This window comes from Vigna unguiculata, chromosome 1 (assembly GCF_004118075.2).
Source record: "Vigna unguiculata cultivar IT97K-499-35 chromosome 1, ASM411807v1, whole genome shotgun sequence".
Classification (NCBI taxonomy): Eukaryota; Viridiplantae; Streptophyta; class Magnoliopsida; order Fabales; family Fabaceae; genus Vigna; species Vigna unguiculata.
Genome location: NC_040279.1, coordinates 37,614,474 through 37,637,518, shown reverse-complemented (window position 1 = coordinate 37,637,518; position 23,045 = coordinate 37,614,474). Strand labels below are relative to the sequence as shown.

The window sequence follows — 23,045 nt, the reverse complement described above, 5'->3', positions numbered from 1 at the left end:
CACGTAAAAGTAAAAACTAAAGGGAAGGGACCGCGTGAAGTAGGCGAAAGCGAAATTACATTCAGAATTAGCAAAACAATATTCCATCCTTCGTCAAAGGAAATACTTATAAGGGAAAGCTATAACAGTTCAGTGCTTTGATTTGAATGAACAATGGAAAATTGGTGTTCGCGTTGTTGTGGATTCACCTCCACTTCGAACAATAGGACAAAGGAGCACAACTCATCAAACAAGAATTGCCATTGACCAAATTCAACTTTTTCCAACATTGATATCCATATCTCTTTTGCTGTATTTCAGATTAAAAAATAAACTTTAAAGCTAAATAAATTTCAAAAAATTAAGATTATATTTATTTATATATTTTAAATTTATCTTATTTTTAATCGATATAAAATTTTTCAACACCCTAAATTCAACCTCATATATTGATTTCATTGAATCACTCGTGCCTATTTGTCCTACAATGTTATCCATTAGATATTAGGTAGGTGAAAATGTTTGTGAACCAATAGATTCATGTTAGAAAAAACATAAGTTGGGTGAAGTATTCTTTTGAAGTAATGTTTGGAAATTTTTGAAGTTGGACTCTCTACCATGTGTTTTGAAGTATTCGCAGGTTTGGAAATTTTTTTTATTGTGGATACAATTGAATGAGTACCCTAACATCCTCACCCAATAAACATAGAAAAAGCTTATTAATGATTGTCATGCTATGTTGGAAATTCCTACATTATAGTATTCTGGCTGGTCGCGGGCTACATCGACGTTGTAGTATATGAAGGATTCTCATTCCTACTCTATAGCCACAACAAGCTATTAATGACCTGTCGGTGATTATAAAATCGGGTATACCAGAACTAATGAAAAATCTCACCAAAAAATAAAATAAAAACAAAATAATGGAAAAGCTTATTATATTATACATCAACTTTTTTTAATCTTCATGCTAAACTTTTTAGTGAAACAAAAATTGTAAAATTTTCCCAAAATATAAGATCAAACACGAATGCAAGAGATATAAAAAAAAAAAATCCTAATTGGATTCTAAAAATTCGAGATGAAAAAATGATGAGCATACAAATATGATACATTGATGTTTGATACATTAATCAAAGGCCAACGGGTTCAGATATGATACATTAAAGTTTGAGCTTAATAAGCTTGTATCTAATAGACCTTCGAGTATGATCATACAAACTTATAAGGCTTAACATGAGCTCAAAGACATGGTAGAGAGTCTTATTTCCTCATTATTATATACTATTATTCTCTTTGAGGACGTGAATTTATATTTTGAAAAAGCAAAAATGAGACTTTTCCGATATACGTATAATAAAAGCATAAAACAGTGGCCGAAAGGTATTTTGGAGTGAGTAAAGTCAGTTACTTGGAGCAGTATCTGGTGAAGAAACAGAAAACCGTCTACTAGAGAACATGTACTAATGTAGATCAGTTATAACGTTTAACATGCAAACTCTTGAAGAATACATTATGTTAAGATTATTACTCCATACATAAAACCTTCAATTATAGTACAATTGTTTTCCTTCAATTTTGTGCATCCAATTCTCATGAAAAAAAGAGTAGAATGTTCATTGAGTTATGTAAACATAAAACACGGACTATGAAGCCATATAGGATTCTAACAGTAATATCACAGCATCCATCATCTGAAAATGACATAATTAATCAGCAGGGTACTTAACCAAGCAAACTACAACTGAATCCACCATCTGAGGGAGTTAGCTTCTCAGCCTTTGTTACTGCATCAAGTAAGAGAGGAACAAAGCTTCTAGATGGCCCATAGAAATGAGGGAAGCTAGTTGAACCATCCACAATTTCATAAATCAAACCATCACCAAGCTGAGGGATATCACACAGAAAATATTACATTAGAGCATAACACGCAAGTTTGCCACTTTTTATTACTCATAAATATAGCTTCCAAAAACTTGTATGTTTCACTCTGTTTCCTTGAATTAATGAAAGTAATTCGCAATGTTAAGTTCATCTTACAAAAAGCCATAATTTCCAAGAATAAGAATGAAACCCTGGCCATTAAAAGTATAGCGAAGAAGTACATGCAACCTTTCTAGCATCAATTTGAAGCAGGTGGAGTTCCAACTTGCTGTTCAAGAAAAAATTCTGCAGTGTTGGCCGAACCTGCAATGATATCACATCGTAACTTAGTAAAACACTGAATCAATTTGAACTATGACATAATCTTGCATCCGAGTCCGATTAATACAAAAAAAAAAAAAAAGAACTGAATCGGAAAAATTACAAAAGCATGAAAATTAACCTGGTCGAGGTTGCTAAGATGGATGAAACCGGAAGACCTATCAAGCTCCCCACCGAAAGTGGACCCATTTTTCTGCAACTCCTCCCACTCCTGCGCGGTACTGATTCTGTACACGAAATTACTCATCTTCGTTTTCCAAATCCGTAACCGTCGTTGTCGTTTCCTACACATAAACCCAAATGGGCCGGCCCATTTTTCATTGGGTTGGGCTTCCTCTTTAACGTAACACCAAAATGCAAATAAAGAAACGGATAAAATTACTGTTATTTCTTGTTTTGGTTGAAACTTAAAAAAGAATAGCGTTAGCTTAGCTCCTAGTGCTTCCGAGTAGCAATGGCTGCGATCACGGGAACTCACGTTTTTAGTGTTGTTGGTTTCCACCTCAGGGAAGCCGAAACACCCTTAGCATGTTCCAGCTTAAGCCGCAAGCGTATTGGTGACTGTTCTCAGCGTAATGTGGTTCTAAGACGCAGAGGAAATACTGCGATTCTTCCCAAAATCAGAGCCCAGAATATTCCAGGTACAAATGCACGCGTTCTTTATAGCTCTCTCTGCTAATATTGTTACTTAATTTGTTGTTTGAACTATTCTCTTTCCCAGACTATGTTCCAGAATCCAAGTTTTATAAAGTAGAAGCCATTCTCAGGTTACAAAAACCATTCTCTTTTTCCGTGGCTTGGGGAGGGAGAGGTTTACTCTGTGATTAATTAGTTGAAGTGGGTTTTTCTAGCTACCTGTTTATATATTCGCTGATTTATTTTGTTCAATTTCTTGTGGACCAGGCCCTGGCGAGTCCCTCAGGTTTCTTCGGTATGACATTATATTTCTTTTAGGGTTTAGTTTATTTATACACACTTTGTTGATCAACAGTAAATATATTGTTGCACTGTCCCAACATCCCTGCATTTTGTTTGATACCTGTGTTATGTTCAAGTGGAGCTAAGAAGTTGGCAGTTGGTGCAAGTTAGAAGGTGAAAAATACTTGATTAATATCTCTCTGATTATCTATGAAATGGGGCATCGTCCTTGGATTGAGAGTTCTGCCTTTTTTTTAGTTAATTGAGTGTTTGTTTGGATAACTCTTCTGAAAGCACTTTCGGGTGTTGAATGTATATTTTGAGAAGATTCCTCTTTGTTTCGTTTATTCTGAATGTAGTTGTAGAAAGGGTGCAACTGCTTTCCAAAAATGCTCAGTTTGTATCTTGCGTCTGTCCCAATTGCCTGTCAGAGAAAAGCAACTACCTTATCCTCTCTCAAATAATTATTATCTTGATTGGCTAATATTGCATGTAGTTTTTGTTTTAAGCCATTAGATTTACCAAGTTCCTTTGTGTATATGCTGTTGCTAAATTTTACTTTTCTTGATCGGAAGGGTTTGCTGAAAATGGGAATTCGCGGTGTCACTGTATCTGATATCAGGGGCTTTGGTGCTCAGGGTGGAGCAAAAGAGAGGCAGGGAGGTAAGTAAGACGTAGCCTGTCTAGTGATACTTAAAAACTGAATATTTTCCCTCCCCATAAAGAAGACTTTCTATATTAGGCTTGTGTGTGAAGTAAATGATGTGTATTTCCAGTTTACCTTTAATTTAACTTAAAAAGCGTTGTGATCCTGCAGAAGATTTATTTCTTTTGTCTTACATGTCTTTATTCCATTTTTTTCATTTTGAAACTAAAAATCAGTAATCACTTCTTAAGAGTGAAAAACTGAGTCTAAGTCATAAAAGTATAAATCTAATTTATACGGGAAGAAAAGTGTTCAGTTCTGATGGAAATTGCGTAAAGTGAAATATCTTCCTTCACTACACTTATTAGAGTCTCTTTCTCCATTTGGCATGCCAAGAGGACTAGTCAAAAGATCTTGTTATGTATATACGTGTAAGAGAAGAAGAATTAAATGAGCGTGATATTATTAGAATACGAATTTATCGGAATGGATGGTGATTACTATGAGGTAGCAGTATTTTAGAGTAGGGAAATGAACTTTAACCTGAAAAAAAAAATCGAGAGAGAGAAAACCAGAGGATCATTATCATCATGTCATGCCTTTGCCACAAATAGGATGTTATATACTCTTTGCACTCCTCCATGTAGTAACGTAGTCTCGAGTTCGTTATCCTGATGCGAGCACTCCGCTTCCTTTCTTGATCTTACGGATCCTCTTCTGTCCAAAGCCAACTCTTTTTTTATTTGCCTCTTTTGCCTTTTATCATTTCCATTCTTTAAAGATCTCCATTTACCTTTTCTTTCATTTTATGCAATTTCCATTGGAAATTAACTCTTTAACTTAGGGTTTAAATTTATGGTTTTATGACTTAGTTTTTCAGTATTTTGGATTGTTTTAATCCCTGTTTAACAGCATGTGCGTTTCTTGTGTCCCAATTATTGTTTTTAGATTTAAGGAAAATTGCTCGATTGCTTATTCTCCCGTGTTTTTATGTTTAGCACACAATCTCAGTATAGTTTGGATGTGTTTTTTTCTTTTTTTTGGTTTCTCAAATTAATGAGTATGGCATGATGTTGATGTGAATTACTGATTATGTAAGCTACTGCCCATGGGAGTTTCCTTTGATAAAGTCAGTGAGTGCCGCCGTCTTATTTTGTACAACATACCTGTGTGATCAACCAACTTTAACTATGCTTTGAGTTTTTAAACACTGTCCGTAACTTATTTTAATCATTAGTAGTTCAAGAAATACATTTTTTTTCCTTTCGTTATGTGTTATATACATGTTTTTATGCATATGGGTTACATCACACCATTGTCTTTTACTAATATGCTATTCTTCACAGGCTCTGAATTTTCTGAAGGCAATTTTGTTGCCAAAGTTAAAATGGAAATAGTAGTGGAAAAGAACCAGGTATGCGGACACTTCGTAGTAACTTCACTGCTTCATAGACCTACTTGACTTCCTTTTCTTATCAGCGCAAGACACTTCTTAGTTACTGCCAGAGTGCCCTTAACCTCTAAATGACAATTTTGTCTGCAAAATATCAATGTTAAAATGCTTACTATTATCTGAAATGAATGTGATTATGTCCATAATCATTGGAATTTGGTGCGCTAAATTTTTCATCGGTTCTAAATCTGTTGTCTATAGATTTGAATCTTCTCCGGTTTCACGACCAGAACAGAACCATTTGGAAGATAAAAGCACGAACTCTTTTTAAGGATATGATAATTCCATTACCACTGATCTGCATTGTTCTGTCTCTCTTAATAACTTCAGTAACAGGACTGTCATTGTCGGGTTTATGGATTTTAAAGCGATTAATGAAAAAACAGAATATCGTTTTTGTAACCAAAAAAATTGGCGGGATAAGATACAATAAACACTTTCAATGTTCTTTTGATTTTTTTTTTCTTCACGTAAATAAGTCAGGAAACATTTCTAGAAGGAAAACTAACCATTCTTAACTACCAACAAAAATGTTCATTCCCTGATAATACCACACATGTCTGTAGGTTGAGGTAGTGATTGACAAAATTATCGAGGAGGCAAGGACTGGGGAGATTGGTGATGGCAAAATTTTCTGTAAGACCTGGAAATCTATCTAGTGGTTAATTAAACATTGTGGTCCATTAGCAGTTTTATTTTATTTTATTTTTCTGTTTGGATCATTGCCAATCTAGGGATATAAATATGTCTGTTTTAGTCAAGGAAAATTAGGCTTTTTTTCTCCCAGATATCACCCTTCTTGGGTCCTGGACAAAAGGTTATTCTGTATTGTAATGTAGTGGCAACTGAAATGAATTATGCTGTCTGAGACAACAAATAGGATTATGTTCACAAGCTGAAAATCTTTTCGTTTCTTTTTTCTGTATGTTATGTATAGAGAAGTGGTACCTTTTTGACCTTTTGCTTTCACTTTTACCTCTCCTGCCCTTTGTATTAATATATTAAATATTATATTCCCTAGAAACCGTTAAGATTGATCTTAAGATTCATGAATTATTAGATTTATACTTATATAAGCACCTTAGTCTTGATGCGTATTTCCTGTGTCATGTCTCCTCTTGTCAAGTTCTGAAATACGAATTAAACTGAATTTGGATTCTATGTTGTATATTTTTGTGTCGATCCTCTGATGTACATTGATTTTGAAGTTTTAAAATATATTAAAAATGTTTTTACAATATTTTAATATTCAGTAGAAAATTTAGACTCAATTAAACTCTAATTTCTAGATTCGGCAAGTAAATGTAATGGCCTCGATATGGAATCACGTTTCTAATAAAACTTTGATTGTGCAGTGATCCCCGTCTCAGATGTTATAAGAATACGGACAGGTAACCATTTTCTCCCTGGAATTGTCGAAAAAAAAATGGTAGTGAGCATTTGTAATGATGTTGAGTATAAAATTTTCAGGTGAACGTGGGGAGCAAGCAGAGAGGATGACTGGTGGGAGAAGTGACATGTTATCTGCTGTATGACTGGTTGGAACAGAAAGATCAGCATTTGCCATCTTTTTCTCTTACCCTTTCCTTTTCCCTTGTGGAATGAGGAATGTCTTGTGATTTATATTTCCACTCCACTGTGTGAGGATGTATGACAGACTGTTGAAAGGACAGTGATGAAAATTGTGAAAAAATAATAAACAAATGCCGGATTACTTCAATTAGCGCCATGTCATATGATGTCAAGTTGTATGTGATGTAATAAATTAATGACATTAGTAGACTTAGTGCATTAAGAAATTTAGTTTAGAGCCCAGGTAAAATAATGTGCACTTTATTTTCCCAAGTTTAAGTTAGTTTTTTAAACTCTCTGATAAGGAAGGGAGTCTAATCCAATTACGTTTATAAGACTGGAATTTTGAAATATAAAATCTGTCTTGTCAATTTAGACTGAAACATAATTTAAGAAAGATTCAATTCTATTTGTGTAGAATTGAAATGCTTGATTTGAAGACATAATATAACAATTTGAATATTATTTATAATCAAATTGTAAATTAAATGTTGTATTATATATATTAAAAGATATAATTTGTTATAAATAAAACATTATACAACGTAAAATATAGTTTGATCACTAAAACCAATTTCCCCATAAGCTATCACTGCCAATACATGAAGAAACTAAAGCCAATTTCAGTCTCATGATTTTATCATAAAAAAAATTCTTGAAAGTAGACTTCTATGCGATTTGGTTGAGATGAAAAAATATAAAGGCAAAGAAGCACAGTTTTTTTTTTTATTGAAGAGAAAGCAAAAGAACAAATTGATTTTTAAAAATAGAAATTTATCTTTTTAATAAACCAATACACACAGGTGTCAATGGTATGCAAACTGTAAATAAAAACTAAAAAAAAATGTAATAATTCGTGTAGTCTTTACAGTTATAACTTTATATTTAAGTGTAATGTGAAAAATAAAATAAATATTATAAAGCACTAGTACAAATACAGGTACTATTATGTCTGTATGTATGTATTTTTTAAATATGCATGATATTATATAAATGATAATATTGTAATTATTAAGTTAATATATAAATTAAAATTATATTTATTATATTTAAAGGATAAAATTGATATTTTGAAATGTGAATAAAAAGATAATTTTTTTTGTATATTATTATACGTAATTTTTATTTATAATTTTGAATACTAGAGAAATATTTGTTTATTGGAGAATTTGAGACCACCCAATTTTGACCAGTACCTTTTTGTATGATTTTGAAAAGTGGAGAGCGCATAAGGAACCGTAGAAACCCCCTCACCAAATCATTTACTAAACGCTCTCCGCTCCCAAACACCCCACGCAGATCTCATCGCAAGTTCCCCAATACAACTTCCTCTTTCTCATATCTCTAAGGCAAGTTCTTCTCTTCTCTCTCACATTTTTTTCTTTATCGTTTTAATTCTCAAACGCCCCACCTTCTCGATCCGTGTCACAATTCACGATTCCGCCTCCATCTGCGACGTATATTCTCTCACAACTTTTCGATCTTCCATCTCTTTTCCAATTCCAATTTCCTGTGTTAATTAGGGTAACATAACGATTGCACCGATGCTGTTTTAACGTTTATGTTTGTGATTGTTTCAGAATAGTTGAAAATGGGGCTCTCGTTCACCAAGCTTTTCAGTCGCTTGTTTGCGAAGAAGGAGATGCGTATACTTATGGTCGGTCTCGACGCCGCCGGTAAGACAACCATTCTCTACAAACTCAAGCTCGGAGAGATCGTCACCACCATTCCCACCATTGGTATATTTCTCTCTTTCTTTTACTTTTTTTTTTTCTCCCAATTTCTTTCCGTCAATTAAATCCAATGTTAAATTACGTACTCTTCAATAAACGTGACAATAGAATAAAATAAAATGCGAAAGAACCGAAAAATAAGGGATGCGGTTTTTGCTAATATGTAACGTTCGGTGTAGGGTTTAATGTGGAAACTGTGGAATATAAGAACATCAGCTTCACTGTTTGGGATGTCGGTGGCCAGGACAAGGTATTTCTTTTTCATTTTACTTTCGTTACCGTTGTCTATATAAATTGATGTCCTGATGGAATGCTTGTTAATGATTTAGAATGGTTTCATTGGTTACCTTAGAGAAAGTAAACATTAATTCTGATACTAGTAATTTTGGGTGGTGAATAATAATTTGATGGTACCCTTCATACACACTCTCTCCATTACAAGATCGATGTGATTCAAAATGCGTATTTTGTTTGCGGGTGCATTTGATTAGTTTTGTAATACTTTTTCTTCATTTGAATAGTGCTGGTAATGCATTATTTTGTGAGTACATTTATTAATTTTGATCCAAACATGTTAAAAAGGAAATCATAAGCTAAATTAGCAGTTTTTAGTCTCTCTTTTTTAGTGCTTGTCATCTGTTGCTCGGATCCAGTACTGTAGTAAGATCTGGCTACGGTGCTGCACATCCAGCTTGTTACCACTATGGGGGTAGCCTTCTATGTATGGCTTGAATTGTCCTACATTTGGCCTCCTCTGCTATGTATTTTTATCGCAGAATCATTAGGAAAAAAAAATTATCGATACAGTAGTGAACATTGACACGTGTTCCCTGCTAGATCCGTCCTTTGTGGAGACATTACTTCCAAAATACCCAAGGTCTTATATTTGTGGTTGATAGCAATGACCGAGATCGTGTTGTGGAAGCTAGAGACGAGCTGCACAGGATGTTGAATGAGGTAACAGAATAGATAATGATTGAATGTGAGAATTTAGTTTATTTTAGAGGACTTAGTTTCCTAGATTAACTTTGTGATTTCTCTTGTCTGGCTGTAACTTTTGTCAGGATGAGTTGAGAGATGCTGTGCTTCTTGTTTTTGCTAACAAGCAAGATCTTCCAAATGCTATGAATGCTGCCGAAATAACTGACAAACTTGGTCTTCATTCTCTCCGTCAGCGCCACTGGTAATATAAAATATTTCTGTCAGCGGTTTACTTGTCTCTTAAATCCCCTCTCTCCTTTCTCCCTTACCTAGTGGCCATGTTCTTCACATGCAGGTATATCCAGAGCACATGTGCCACATCTGGTGAAGGACTTTACGAAGGACTTGACTGGCTCTCAAACAACATTGCAAACAAGGTTAATACGAAATATTATTCTCTGGGATTCAGCAATTCTAAATACAGTTTAACAGATTTCATATGAAGGCCTTAACTAATGTTTTTCTTTTAATTGATTTGTGATTGCAGGCATAGTGATCATCATTTGTGGATTGCTTGGATTTTGGTTGAGTTTATAGCGATTGTGACTTCCGATGTTTGATGCGGTTACCTTGTTTAGAATCTTTTATCTCATCTAGCATGTATTATTTGTCTTTGATAAAGAACAATATATTTACAACCTAATATCAAAATAATTTGAATTCTTTTCCGTGTATAATCAGAAGACACTGTTTACCCATTGATTTTAGAAGTCAATTTTGCCTATGGTGCGTTGATACTACCACACCGATGACAATTTTGAAATTAAGATACGATATACATTTCTGATACACTGATAAAAAAAATGTATCTTGAGTATTAAAAAATTTAATAATTAAAATCAAATTTATATCATTGCCAAAAAATATTTATTATTGATACGTATGTATCCTAGAAGACGATTTCTAGATTTGTCACAATTCAAGTTCTTAGTTTTGGGAGTTCTAGGAGGTTATCTTATCATTATGTATTACTATGTGTGCGTAAAAATAGGATGTGTCTGAAATAACCCTCCTATGCCATATTTTAGCGCTCTCCGGGGATTTATCGTATAATGTGAGGAGGAGAATGAGTATTTAAGAACGGACAAATTATTTTAGAGTTCTTGGTCTAAGCTTGTTCCAAAGTTCAGGTAGGAACATGTTGGTGTCCATCATAGGGTCGGCTAGAACGGTTCCTATGTTATCAAGAAGACCTTATGATAAACCATGTGGACAGGCTAAGAGTTTAATGTGATTTTAATTGAAATACAAACTTGTAAAGTTTTAAAAGTTATATAATTACAATATAAAATAATAAGGATAATATAATTATAGTATGAATATTATGGATGTTAAAAAATTTGAGTGATTATGAAAATATGAAGATGAGATATAGGATAAATATAAAATATATATTATATAAAGAAATTTATTATTTTATTTTATTGGTGTATTCTTTATATATATATATATATATAAAATATTTACAATATCTCAATCTTTATTTCGTTATTTTAAATAATAATTAATTTCTAAAATTGAAAGATATTTTTAAAAACAAAAATATTTTCTAAAATTAATTTAAATAGAAAAATATTAAATAAATATTCTAAACAATGAGTCATATAATAAATCCTAAAAGATATCGAGTAAATCATGAACGAGGTTTGAACGAAGTTGAAGTTGACCAACGCGATGTTATCTATAAATTATTAGAAATCAAGTTCCCCCTACTTGTAATCTATAATCAGATTAGTTAAATCAAGTTCAAATAGTGTTTTTCACCCTTAGTTTATTTTATAAAATGGTCAATCGACAATCACACATGAACGAATTGAAAATAATCGTCAGATGACTTCACATTTCACGTGACTTTGATTTTTTCTCACAATAAAGTAACAATTATTGATCTGAAATTTTTTCCTTTCCAAATGCAAATTTAGACTGTATGCAGACTTAAATAAGTATAAAATTAAACGGATGTTTATTGTACGATTATGTGCGGCGAGAGCTGCAGAAAAGAGAACAAAAGCCGCCACGAGAGCTTAAGACAAGACTAAAATATGAATATAATAAAATAGTTTTATAATTTTTATAAAAGAGAGATGAGGAAGAGAAATTTAAAAAAAAAGGTTGCACCTCCTTTGTTATTTTTCTTTCAAGCCATATTCTCACCCAAACCCTCATTCCTCAATCTTTTTCTCTCAATTTTTCTCTCCATGTGCATCCATTTCAGAAACTGATAGCACCACTGAGTAGCCAAAGGTTAAGGGTCATTTTGAACCGAATGTATTTCGAGATGGAGTAAGTACAATTTCTACCCTTTTTCTTTAAAGCAATATGTTTTCTCTTTTTCATGTAGTCTTATTTCAATTACATTATCTCTTTTGCCTTCAAAATGGTATTCTATCTATTTTGAAATTTTAGAATCACGCTCTAATCATTATTTAGGTCCTATTGCGTGTGTAGAAAGAGTGAAATTCAAAAAGGAAAAGTTATATAGAGAATGGTCTGTTTTAGGAACCCACATTGAGGTAAGGAAAGTTGATCATTTAAACTTACTTTAAAAAGATAAGTGATAATTGCAAAACTGTAAATAATTTAGTGAGGTTTGATTGAGTGAAATTGTGAAGCTTTAGTTATCTAATCTTTTGGTTGGAGATGGATATATATTTTATTGATAATGAATTATAAAACAACTCTTATGCATTAACGTATTAGAAATTTCTTTGAAGAGTACTGAATTTGTGTTATTGTATAATGGTGATGGTGCTGGTGTGATTGTGACTTTGACAAAAATCAGAGACTAAATATCTTGAAGAAAAACGTTATCGGTGAAAGGGGATAAATGTATGAATTTCTTGTTATAGAATGAGACATTGAGCTGATAAAAGCTCATATGTTAAGCTCTTACGGATTTTTGTCTTTATTTATGACCAATTGTGATATAAATGTGATGTTGAAATTGTTGAAATAAGTAAATTTGAGATATTAATATTCTTATAAAGAATAGAGTTAAGTTGAGTATGATATTCTCGTAGAAAAAAAATAACTTTAATTTTTGTTTGTTTAAATTTTTTATGTTTTGTTTAGCTTAGAACAATAAATTTAGTGTATAAATTTAGTGTTTAGTTGCTATTATTAATAAAAAATATTATTGTTTAATATGTCAAAGTATATTGACAGAGGATTTCGAAGGTAAGACTATCCTAACTCAACCAGTATCTTACTCACAATGGCAAACAGTATGATATACAAAATGATCATACTTAGGTAGCTAGTGGAGTTAATCTTGTCATGGCTTGATTTGGGAACATTGGTCCTGAATGATGTAACATTAATTGGATGATTTGATAGCAAGCATAACAGGTGCAAAGTTTCACAAATCTATTCAATACACTATTCTTCTGAAAGCAGAGTGTAAAATTATTTTTGTTGTTTCAGTAACACTGGGATAATAATTGTCTGTTCATTGGGTGAACATTGTGGGCCGATATTTAGTATATGATTTGATGAATGTGAATTGTTTGGAGTTAATTTTTTAACTAAAATATTTAGATAAAGTAGTGTGATTTGACGTTAGATAGTTGTTGAATGATTTGTCAATTTTATGAATTTTTATGTTAGACCGTAAAGAGAACGTCTACCGGATGAGTAATTGAGAAATGGATATATGGAAAAATAGGAAGAATAGTTGATTTCATGAATACCAGATCTATAAATTTTATATCAATTCTTCATTTATAAATTATTTTTTCATTATTTTTCCTTAAATGCATTAGCTTATCTTAGCATTTCTTAGTATTTCTTGTTGGTGTGTTTCTTTTCTTTAAATTTTTCATTAGGATGTTTATTTGTTATCTAACTTTATGCTTTCACCTGTGCTAAAGTATGCACCTATAAAACATCAACCTTATTCCCCTTGAAGATGATTTTTGTTCCTATGTTCCATATATCCCATATTACTGCTATCCAGATACATCTTCAACCTAAATTTTGTTTGTAATTTAATTCTAGTAGGGTAAATGGCTGGAAATGTTTTTGTACTAAATTATAATGTGCATTGTAAACTCCACTCATCTATTACATAAGTTCCCCACATGAGTAGTTATCTTACCGTTTAAGAATAGATGATTAACTGTTTCATGTTCTACTCTACACGTATCTCAAGTATAATATCCTGTATCAACCCTCTAAAAATTAAATTACATCCCCTCTTCCAAGCAAACTAGCATATAATAAGCTTTAAAATGAAATATTTTGCAGGTTCTGGGAGGTAAAAGTGTTAACATCAACTCAACATTTTGCTTAGAGGGTTTTAAAGTACAGAGTTGTAACTAAGAATAATTTAAATTGTAAGTGGTATTGACTAAACTAGTATAGGCTGAGTGAGAATGTATTGAAGAAAGGAATGAGAACTAGGACAATCAAGCCTAATAGGTTGTAAAGGGATCAATAAACATAAAATTAGCAATCTATTGGATTTTTGTTCTAATTTTTGTAATGAACAATCAAGGCATATATTGAACTGAAATATGCATAACCAGTTTGAAAGAACTATGGATGCAAAACAAAAGGAAGAGAATAGGATCCTGAGGAATAACATGCTGAAAATTGAAAATTGAAAATTGCATCTGAAAAAGCAAGATTCCATCATACAGTATTAGTCAAGAAAACATGATTATAGCATGCCATCATAAATGCATATCTGCATGGTGGGAGCTACCAAACAGAGAACCTGTTGATAAACATTCAGCAGTTAACCAGTTTTTGGAAGAGCTTATAGTAAGTTTGTTTTTATCATATTCCTTATTTGACAACCATGACATTACATCATCGTATTGTTGAGTTTTTTGTAAGAATACGATGAAGAATGTATGTATATACTTTGTAAAGTAAATGAGTTCAAACACTTCAGATATTCTAGTATAATTATATAATTATTTACTGATAACAAAAAAACACTTACGTTTAAGATAAAGTATCTTAGAAGGTTTACATAACAATAGAAGGTTAACAAGATAAGTGGAAAACTTTTGCATACCAAGTAGTTTATAGATGGAAGGATATCTTGTAATGTCGAGTACTAGATATAAAGTTTAGATCATTATTAATAGAATGAGAATTTTCTTCAGTAAAACAATTTTACTATTTGGAGTCAGTGCATACCTCTTAAACTTCAACTACATCATCGTCAAAATAATATTGTAATTGAATATGAAAAGATGAATAAAGAAAAGTTAATTTGCAAAATATCAAAGACCACTTTAGAAATATAAATCACATTAGAATTGAAAGAAAGAATATACAAAACATCAATTAGGTCAGAATCAAGAATCATCTAAACCTTTAAATTTAGTGTCTGAAATGGAAAATTGATTTATGTGGAGTAAAAGATTGTTGCAAAAGCTTTATGTAGACTTGACTGTATTTAAAATCATTTACAGTAGTATCATGTCAGGCAACTCATCCTTTCAAATTGATCTAACTATTCCAGAATTAACGCATTTTACACTAAAAAATGTAATGTTTTTAACAGTTGTAAGTTCTTATAACATAATTATTATAAGAATGATTACAGATAGGGTACTGAATAATATAAAGAAGTAAAAGTATTATGATTCATTTGCTTGTTCTTGTACTAAACCCTTGCTTCAAGGTGGGGGACAGATGAAATGTGATGTCAGTTGCAGAAATCATTTCACTTTTGTTACGAATAAGCTTAAGGGTTTCAAACCATTCCTCACCACAGTTCTCATTTTTACTTCATCAAGCAATGTATATTCTAAATGGTCATCACATTGAAAACACTTTGTAATTTCACATGAAACAAACAAGGGTCTCTGACCATAAAAATGGACATATCAGTTTTCCTTCATCTTTAAGGATTGCCCTAGAATTATTACAATGACATGATAAAGTCCATACTAGAAACGGTGACTGCAGAAATATACATAATTAACACATTCGTGTGGACAAAAACCAGATCCAGACAATTATGATCAGACCCCACCTACCTTAACAAACGCCACATCAAAGAAATAAAAAAAAAAAAAAACCTTAAAGAAAAAGATCTCTTAGAGAACAAAATACACATAGAAGATGGTGGCGAGGTTCTTTCAAAAGCAATGCACGATCACTCCCTGCATCTACAGGGAAAAGAAAAAGAAAGAAATTAGACCTTAAAGTCTCTCATATACTCCTTCTCATTCTCTTTTTGCAATCTTTATAATTTTTTTACTTTGTTTTTGTCACCATTTGATATGAACATAATATGTATTTCAACCTAAGCTGCTGAAGGTGCAGCAAGAACACGTTGAACAACCTTTGGTAGATGTCCCAATGGTTCCAATGGTTCCATGTCAACACCATCCACTGAAGCTTCACTTGCCCCTAATGGCTTGTAATCAAGCGAAGCATCGTTGTAGATATCCCACCATTTACGCACCAGCATCTTTATGTCCTCCCTCTGCATATTCTCTTCTTTCCCAGTATATCTCCAAGGCTTCGACCCCTAAAAATATTTCACAAAAATAACCATTTTTCAATTCCCATGTACTCACAACAACAAATGATTCATTAATTAAGTTATATGTTAGGTTAGACCAATGAAAATGATTCATTAATTAAACTATATGTTCATTAATTAAATTACATGTTAGGTTAGACCAATGTTTAGTTTAGTCCAGTTTAGTCCATACCGCTGCACAGTAGTGAACAACCTTGACTTCCTCAAGGTTGACATTTTCTGGGTGACGCCACAGCATCGCGAGAACAAGGTTGTAGGTCAGAGGAATTGGCTTATAAATGTCCTTGAAGTACATGTTCAAGAAGTCCTGTTCTGCAAACGATGTGGGAGTAGTGACTTTCAACGTTTTCAGTAGGTCATGGTAAGTGGTCATGCTAGGCTCAAAAACAAACATGCCGGCGTTGAAGTAAAGAGCAGGGGGCTGGCCCAATTCGGTGGGCCACTGCACCTTTTCTGGACACTGCTGACAGTACCCTACCTTGTACTGAGGACTGTGACTCCATGTCTTCTCACAGAAACAGTCCATCACGGCGTAAAAGTTACCGTCAGGTAGGTCAAACAAGTGGTCTATGTTCTCAAATACTTGAATGTCTCCGTCCAAGTATATCATCTTACTGTACTCTACAAACTGCAGCAACCATAATACAATTCCAGTTAATTTTTACTTTAATTCAAAGTATATAAGACTTCAATAATTTTAAGTATAAAAAAAGTATAATAATAATAATAATTTACGTACCTCCCATATACGGAGCTTGGAATAGTTGATGACGTAATAAGCCATAGCGAACTGGGTCTGGTTTTCTGGTGGGTAAACGGGTTCAATCTCACGGACGATACAGCCCTGAGATTTAAGGATCTTACGGTGGTCTTCCGGCACGTCAGGGAGGCAGGCCACCACCAATGGGTAGGCGGTTTTGACCTTCCGTAAGCCTTTGGCAAGACCAACCACCCCTTTTACATAGTCACCGTTTCCGGCAAGGAATGTGACATAAGCACGTGGTGGCAGGGTGGTGGGGCTGGTGAAGGAGGCCGTGGATTTTGTGACGGTGGGGACAAGTTCAGGGGCCATGTTTGGTGAACGTGGTAGAAAGAAGTTCAGTGCTTAGAGAGAGAGTGTGAGAGAATAAGAGAGAGGATCGTTGAAGTTGTGATGGTGGAGAATGGAGAAGGTGAGTGCTGATATATAAAGAAATGGAAGAGGTGGTGAGGATTCCTTAGTGTGATTTCAGGAACTTGTGGCTACATTTGATCATGCAATTTACGACATCTGAGCATCTGCGTTTGACACGTGTCCTAGAGATATATCCGACGGTTGAGAATTATTATGGGAAGGTTCTGGAAAGAGTAATGACCGCGCTGGATGTAGAAGACACTGGAATAGGCTCGGGCTCTCAAAGATTCTGGTGGACTAGACTTCTCATCTTTCCACATACACAAAATTACATCACACCGAATCAATCAAAATAATACATAATAATATATTTAAAATATTTATTAATCGATCACTAAACTTCTGTTAAAAAGAAAACATTTTGTATGGAATCTTTGATAGAAATAATGTTTGGAATCTTTAATACAAATAAATTGTTAGATTGATGGACTGTAAGAAAATATTAAAGTATAATTTTCAATTTTATTTGAATAATTGAATATCAGAGGTTGTCCTTAAAGTACTACCTTTTGCCTCCTTTTGTGTGTAATCTATTCAACAAGTTTTTAATAAATTAACAAAAAAGACTATATTAATGTGATACACGTTTCACTGCTGTATTATATATTATAGTTTTTCATCTATTCTATTACTAAAATTACCAAGTGTTATTAAACTAAACAGAAAGATTGTATTCACGTGATAAACGTCGGTCTAGTTAATGTTCGAGTTGTTATTATATCTAATCATTTCTTCATCTATTACATTATTAAGTTCACCAACTGTTAATAAATTAACAAAAAGGAAATCATATTGGTTTAGTAAAGAAGGGCTGCTAGATATTAATTTTAAATTTAAACTAAAAATGTAGATGTTTTTCTGAAATATTTATATTTCAATTAAATCAATTCAATATTTAATACTATATTAATTTTACTAACTAAAAATATCAATAAATATATTACATATTTAATTTCTTTAATATCCAACTCTATATTTACATATACTTAATTAATAGAAAAAAATTTATCATGATGAATAATATACTGAATATGATTATAATTACTATTATTATTATTATTAAAAAAATCATTCATGTCTATAATAATTAATAATGAGACGAAATGTTTAATTAGTATTTCTTTTAATATCTTTTCATCTCGATGTGTATTTGTGTTTACAATTCCTGTTATTTAAAAGTATTATATGTAAAAATTGAAAGTATTTTTAGTATATAGTTATAATAATGATTTTTTAAAATAAAATTAAAATAATTTAATTTTTTATTTTGACAAAAAAAATTACTATTGTATAATTATAATATTATCAAAATTAATGAAAAAATTACAGTTATATTTTATGTATATAATTTTTAATTAGTTTTTATAATACTTAAGTTTTTAATTATATATGTATTTTTATATTCATAAAAAGAAATGAATGTATGTCCATGCATTTTCACTGAAAAAAATATTATGTTTCTTGACAAATATAAATATTTTTATTTTAGTCGTTATCACTCAATATTTATGTATGGTTGAACACGATTTCCCTCTCACTCTCACAAGTTAAAAAAATATCAAAATCACCAACATAATCCTGATCAAAACAACAATTTTACTCCATTAAAGTCTGTCTCAGATTACACAAATAACTATAAGCTGAAATTTACGAGTTATCTTGAGTAATTATTTCACTAAATGATTTTGATTTCACTGGACTATGATTCTGCGGACAAAACAATATCCCACTGCTAATACATATTTTTCTTAATTGAGAGTAATATTATTTTTATATATTTGATGCATAAAAATTGTAACAAAATTTAGAAAAGCGACCAAAGATGGTAGGTCACATCAAAAAGAAAAAAATAAAAAAATAAAAAAAATTAAGTTAGTTGGACCTTTGTGATGCATATGTGATCCCAGAAGGACCCATGGCATCTAATTCACCGTTCAAATGCCACCTAGGTGTGACGAGTCACACTCACAACAAAAGTAAACTAACACAATAAATAAAATGAAAAACAGTTAAATTTATGAAACTTGACATTAGCAACAAAATAATACACATTCATTTGATGTTTTTATAATATAATATTCACAACAAGAAAAAATAAAAAGAATTATGTATCATAAGATCTACTACAAAATTTTACTAACAATATCATAAGATCCATTAACTTAAATAAGTAGATCATAAGAAATAATAAAAAAAATTGGAATAAGAGATTCTAACAGATGCAGAGTTAGGGTTACTACAAAAGTTACTGAAAAAAAAAATACAATTTGATGATATTTATAGAATTAGCAACGAAACCAATTTAGTTGCTATATAATGAGATTTAATATGAAGGAAAAGGAAATAAACCTACAACACTTTTTCTAACTTTTGTTTTCATACTCTTCTTTTTTGATTTGTATATGAGGAAGAGGTGCACCACAACACCTTTATAGTAAGATCACCTTCGATTGCACGCAATGATGCATGGATGCTTTCTTCTAATACTTAATATTATATTTCACAATGGATATATGATGGTAGCAAATAAAACTCTATTAAAAATTTAAGTAGGTAAAAAATAATGAAACTAATAATACATAAAATAGAAAATATGGGAATTTTTTATTTTATTTTTGAGAAATAAGATATTATCATGATAAAAGAAATAAGATATTTTGATATTGTAAAAAATATTAATTTAAGTGTGTTTTTATGGATAATTTTACGATGATAAACGATAAATTTAAATGTTTTGCGATGAAATGTGTTATTTAGATAAAATAAAAATAAAATTCTAAAAAAATTATCAAAGTAATTGAATTATTTAAAATTAGATAGTTTAAGAATTTATCTAAAGGTCAATTTTTACCAATGACATTAACTAAGATTTTTTTTTTTTTTGGTAGCGTCAGTTAGGTAAATTTCTTAGTCCATCGGAATGTTTACAAAAAAATGCAAACAAACAATGTTTTAAAAATATCTTTGAGCAATGTTAGAAGTAAATATCAAATATCAAATAATAAGTGTGGATTACTTTATTCTAATAAAACATTTAGAAGTAAAACAATTTAAAACAAGATCAATTCAAATTTAATGTATTTAAATATTTAAAAAATTACGAATTATTTTGACGTAATTAATCCATTAAAAAAGTTGTGTTATATAAAATCATCTAATACATGATTTGATTGCAATACCTTTATAAAATAGTGATCTAGACACTTTTGGGCTTGCATTATATCTCGGGATCGATCGAGTTTGGAAGAAACACTATACAACATTGATGAGATGAACAAAACAACAAATGTGAATATATACATGCAATGAAGTGTAATACTATGAGAGTCCACGCGTAAGAAACCGAGGAACTCAATAATCCACGTGGTGTAAGCATGTCGCAATGAAACAAGAGTAATCTGCTACAACAAAATCCGTCAGAACTCATTGTTTTATTTAGTACAGAAATGTCAGTCACAGTTTTCGAAATGTGTGCCTCTTGTTCTTTCCAGCAATTCTTAAATAAATTTTTTACGTTGTATTAATATTTATTATAAATAAAATTTTATCCCTCTTACTTCTCATTAATCGACTTGTAATTTTTAACTTTTAATAAATTTAGATGATGGGGACCATGGTATGGTATGGTATCTAATTCATGGTAGATATGCCTCGCATGTGTGTTGAGCCACCGTCAGAGTGTCAACATCAGATTTTGAACTTTTGGAATCTCTCTCCCTTCCTTATCAATGCAAAATATTATTTCACAAAATCTTTCTATGTGGATTCAACTGCTGTTTCCCTTTCATCCACAATCTCCATACTACAAACATTTTACTTTTATTATCTTTTTATTTTATGCAAAAAATATATATTTATTATAATTTAAATAGACTATTGTAGATTATGGATAACAGCTTCCCTGTATCTGTATTCATATCTATATTTGTCGGTTATCTATTATGTGAGTATTCGCATAATATTTTAACATTTATGGATATTCATAAATATTTATAAAAAAATAAAAATAAATATTTAACAATAAATTTTAATCGTAAATTCAAATAAATACAATATATAATATTTATAAATTTTAAACAAAGTCTGATTAACTCATTTAAATAGTGTTGAATGACTGTTTACAAAAAAATAAAATTTTTTAAAACTAATTGATAAAAAAATAACTCATTTAAAATCAATATGTTAATATTTTAATCATTTTTTTAATTTAAATTAGAGTATAGCGGATACAGGTATAGATACTATGATACCCACCCGTGAACATGCGAGTATTAAAAATACTCACACCCGTTATCCGCGGATATCCATTTATAATATTAATCTCCTACTCATTATGAATTTTATCTGTAGATACCCACGGCTACGGATTTTTATACATCTAATTGAGTTATACATATGATCCTTCTTAATAACAACTAAATTAGGTATTATATAATTTACTTTTATTAAAATATGTATCACGGTTGATTTGATTATTCTTCTAAAGTTGATATATTATTTAAAAATATTATTTATACCATAATTATATAAATTAGTATTTAAAAGGAAAATCTTATTTTATTTATGTTATTTTAATATAAATTACGTGTACGTAGAATTAACTGTAGATTTATTTTAAACTTCTAAAAGTAATTAAAGAAAACATATCTCAAAAGTATATATAATACACGATGAAAATTTTCAGTGTGTACTGTAAATACATCAGTCTCAACTTGTGTGTGAATATCAAAGCTTTTAGTGTATGGGTACTAGGCCCTGCATAATATCTTGGGTTATGTGAGCCCAAAAATGAATTTTGTTTCCTGCACCCCATGATTAGTACCTGCACTCCATACTCTCAGCAAAAAGTTAAAAATATCCTCCTTGTTGTAATTTGCTATCATCGCTGCTGCCACCTCCAACTACACCTTGTTCTCTGTTGTTACCATTGCACTCTTTGAAAAGATGAAGAAGAAAATAAGCTTGTTTCAGAAAGCTTGTTCTAGAATATCATATATGTTTTGGAATGTATCATATATGTATTCTAGAAAACTCATTCTAAATATTTTGTTCTGAAAAACTGATTCTGAAATGTATTTAATGTGTTTCAGAAAGTATATTCTATAAATCTTGTTCTGAAAACCTTGTTATAAAAATCTCATTATGGATATCGTGTTCTAAAAATTCTGAAAAAAAAAATATTTTGGAAATTTTATGAAGTAAATAAAGCGAAAGTTGATTTTACAAAAAGTAAAACGTTATTTTTGAAATATAAAGGACGCAGTTAGAAATTATGGAGGTACAGGAAGAAATATTTCGGCCCAGAATGACGGTCTACTGTGACGGATCGATAGAAGCTGGGCCTCTAAGTGGAATAAGAGTAGGCCTAAAAGCCGGTTTGGTATACAAATATTTTATTAATTGAAAATAATGTTTGATTTACTCTATCATGTGTATTTTGTCCAAGGGTTTTCGTAAGTTCATACTATTTGTTAATTTGTGATATTTTATAACAATGTATATAATTCTAAATTTATATTTTATGCATAATTTATATTTAAAATGATGCTTTAACAACAACTTATATAAAAAAATATTTTTGTGAAGTTCTAATAACGTACCTCGATAAAAAATAACAAATTGTTCCAGAAGATCAGTAAGATTAACACACAACAGAACTAAACTCGACACTAATAGAGAAAATTTAGAGACAAAAATAAAACATACATTTTTCTTGTTAGCAGCACTTGCACTTATTTCAGTAAGAAATTTGTCTACATTTTAAATAAAGACAGTATTATTGATAAACTCAGCATTTTTTTTAAATATTAATGTTGCATTAGATTCAACTGTTTTATAATTTAAAAGAGTTTTAAAACTAAGTGAGTTTTGTTTCT

General features: G+C 31.0%; 4 protein-coding genes across 7 annotated transcripts; 2 read left to right on the top strand and 2 right to left on the bottom strand.

The window, feature by feature from the left end:
* Positions 1-1,488: 1,488 nt before the first annotated feature.
* Positions 1,489-2,483, bottom strand: LOC114164109. Its single transcript, XM_028048638.1, has 3 exons — positions 2,306-2,483; positions 2,092-2,166; positions 1,489-1,866 (listed from the first exon to the last, which is right to left on the bottom strand). Exons 1-3 carry the CDS (start codon positions 2,474-2,476, stop codon positions 1,705-1,707), a joined length of 408 nt encoding a protein of 135 aa, XP_027904439.1. The 5' UTR covers positions 2,477-2,483; the 3' UTR covers positions 1,489-1,704.
* Positions 2,484-2,558: 75 nt separating this feature from the next.
* Positions 2,559-6,930, top strand: LOC114164102 (nitrogen regulatory protein P-II homolog). The gene is given in 9 exon segments (XM_028048629.1): positions 2,559-2,825; positions 2,906-2,951; positions 3,088-3,115; positions 3,678-3,765; positions 5,095-5,162; positions 5,768-5,837; positions 6,557-6,592; positions 6,672-6,706; positions 6,708-6,930. Coding segments are annotated over 9 exon segments (657 nt in total). The 5' UTR covers positions 2,559-2,638; the 3' UTR covers positions 6,807-6,930.
* Positions 6,931-7,980: 1,050 nt separating this feature from the next.
* On the top strand, positions 7,981-10,227 carry LOC114173528 (ADP-ribosylation factor-like). 2 transcript variants are annotated; one of them, XM_028057995.1, is made up of 7 exons: positions 7,981-8,122; positions 8,354-8,512; positions 8,686-8,756; positions 9,344-9,463; positions 9,571-9,689; positions 9,783-9,864; positions 9,975-10,227. In XM_028057995.1, the coding sequence occupies exons 2-7, from the start codon at positions 8,365-8,367 to the stop codon at positions 9,978-9,980; spliced, it is 546 nt and encodes a 181-aa protein (XP_027913796.1). In that variant the 5' UTR covers positions 7,981-8,122; positions 8,354-8,364; the 3' UTR covers positions 9,981-10,227. The 2 variants fall into 2 exon arrangements, with proteins under 2 accessions (XP_027913796.1, XP_027913804.1); XM_028058003.1 differs by having other exon boundaries at positions 7,989-8,230.
* Positions 10,228-15,247: 5,020 nt separating this feature from the next.
* Positions 15,248-17,173, bottom strand: LOC114195555 (galactinol synthase 2-like). Of its 3 annotated transcripts, none has more exons than XM_028086074.1 (4): positions 16,735-17,173; positions 16,168-16,623; positions 15,753-15,980; positions 15,248-15,615 (listed from the first exon to the last, which is right to left on the bottom strand). In XM_028086074.1, the coding sequence occupies exons 1-3, from the start codon at positions 17,065-17,067 to the stop codon at positions 15,753-15,755; spliced, it is 1,017 nt and encodes a 338-aa protein (XP_027941875.1). In that variant the 5' UTR covers positions 17,068-17,173; the 3' UTR covers positions 15,248-15,615. The 3 variants fall into 3 exon arrangements, with proteins under 3 accessions (XP_027941875.1, XP_027941867.1, XP_027941884.1); XM_028086083.1 differs by having other exon boundaries at positions 15,268-15,615; positions 15,792-15,980; positions 16,735-17,172; XM_028086066.1 differs by having other exon boundaries at positions 15,250-15,980.
* Positions 17,174-23,045: the final 5,872 nt, after the last annotated feature.

Bases quoted from the DNA above. Each gene is read 5' to 3' on its own strand.
- LOC114195555 (XM_028086074.1), bottom strand. From the start codon at position 17,067: ATGGCCCCTGAACTTGTCCCCACCGTCACAAAATCCACGGCCTCCTTC. The intron at 16,624-16,734 runs GTACGTAAATTA...TGGTTGCTGCAG, and splicing joins CCAAGCTCCGTATATGGGAG to TTTGTAGAGTACAGTAAGAT. The intron at 15,981-16,167 runs GTATGGACTAAA...AAATATTTTTAG, and splicing joins TTGTTCACTACTGTGCAGCG to GGGTCGAAGCCTTGGAGATA.
- LOC114164109 (XM_028048638.1), bottom strand. From the start codon at position 2,476: ATGTGTAGGAAACGACAACGACGGTTACGGATTTGGAAAACGAAGATG. The intron at 2,167-2,305 runs GTTAATTTTCAT...ATATCATTGCAG, and splicing joins ATCTTAGCAACCTCGACCAG to GTTCGGCCAACACTGCAGAA. The intron at 1,867-2,091 runs GTTGCATGTACT...GATATCCCTCAG, and splicing joins TTCAAATTGATGCTAGAAAG to CTTGGTGATGGTTTGATTTA.
- LOC114173528 (XM_028057995.1), top strand. From the start codon at position 8,365: ATGGGGCTCTCGTTCACCAAGCTTTTCAGTCGCTTGTTTGCGAAGAAG. The intron at 8,757-9,343 runs GTATTTCTTTTT...GTTCCCTGCTAG, and splicing joins ATGTCGGTGGCCAGGACAAG to ATCCGTCCTTTGTGGAGACA. The intron at 9,464-9,570 runs GTAACAGAATAG...AACTTTTGTCAG, and splicing joins TGCACAGGATGTTGAATGAG to GATGAGTTGAGAGATGCTGT.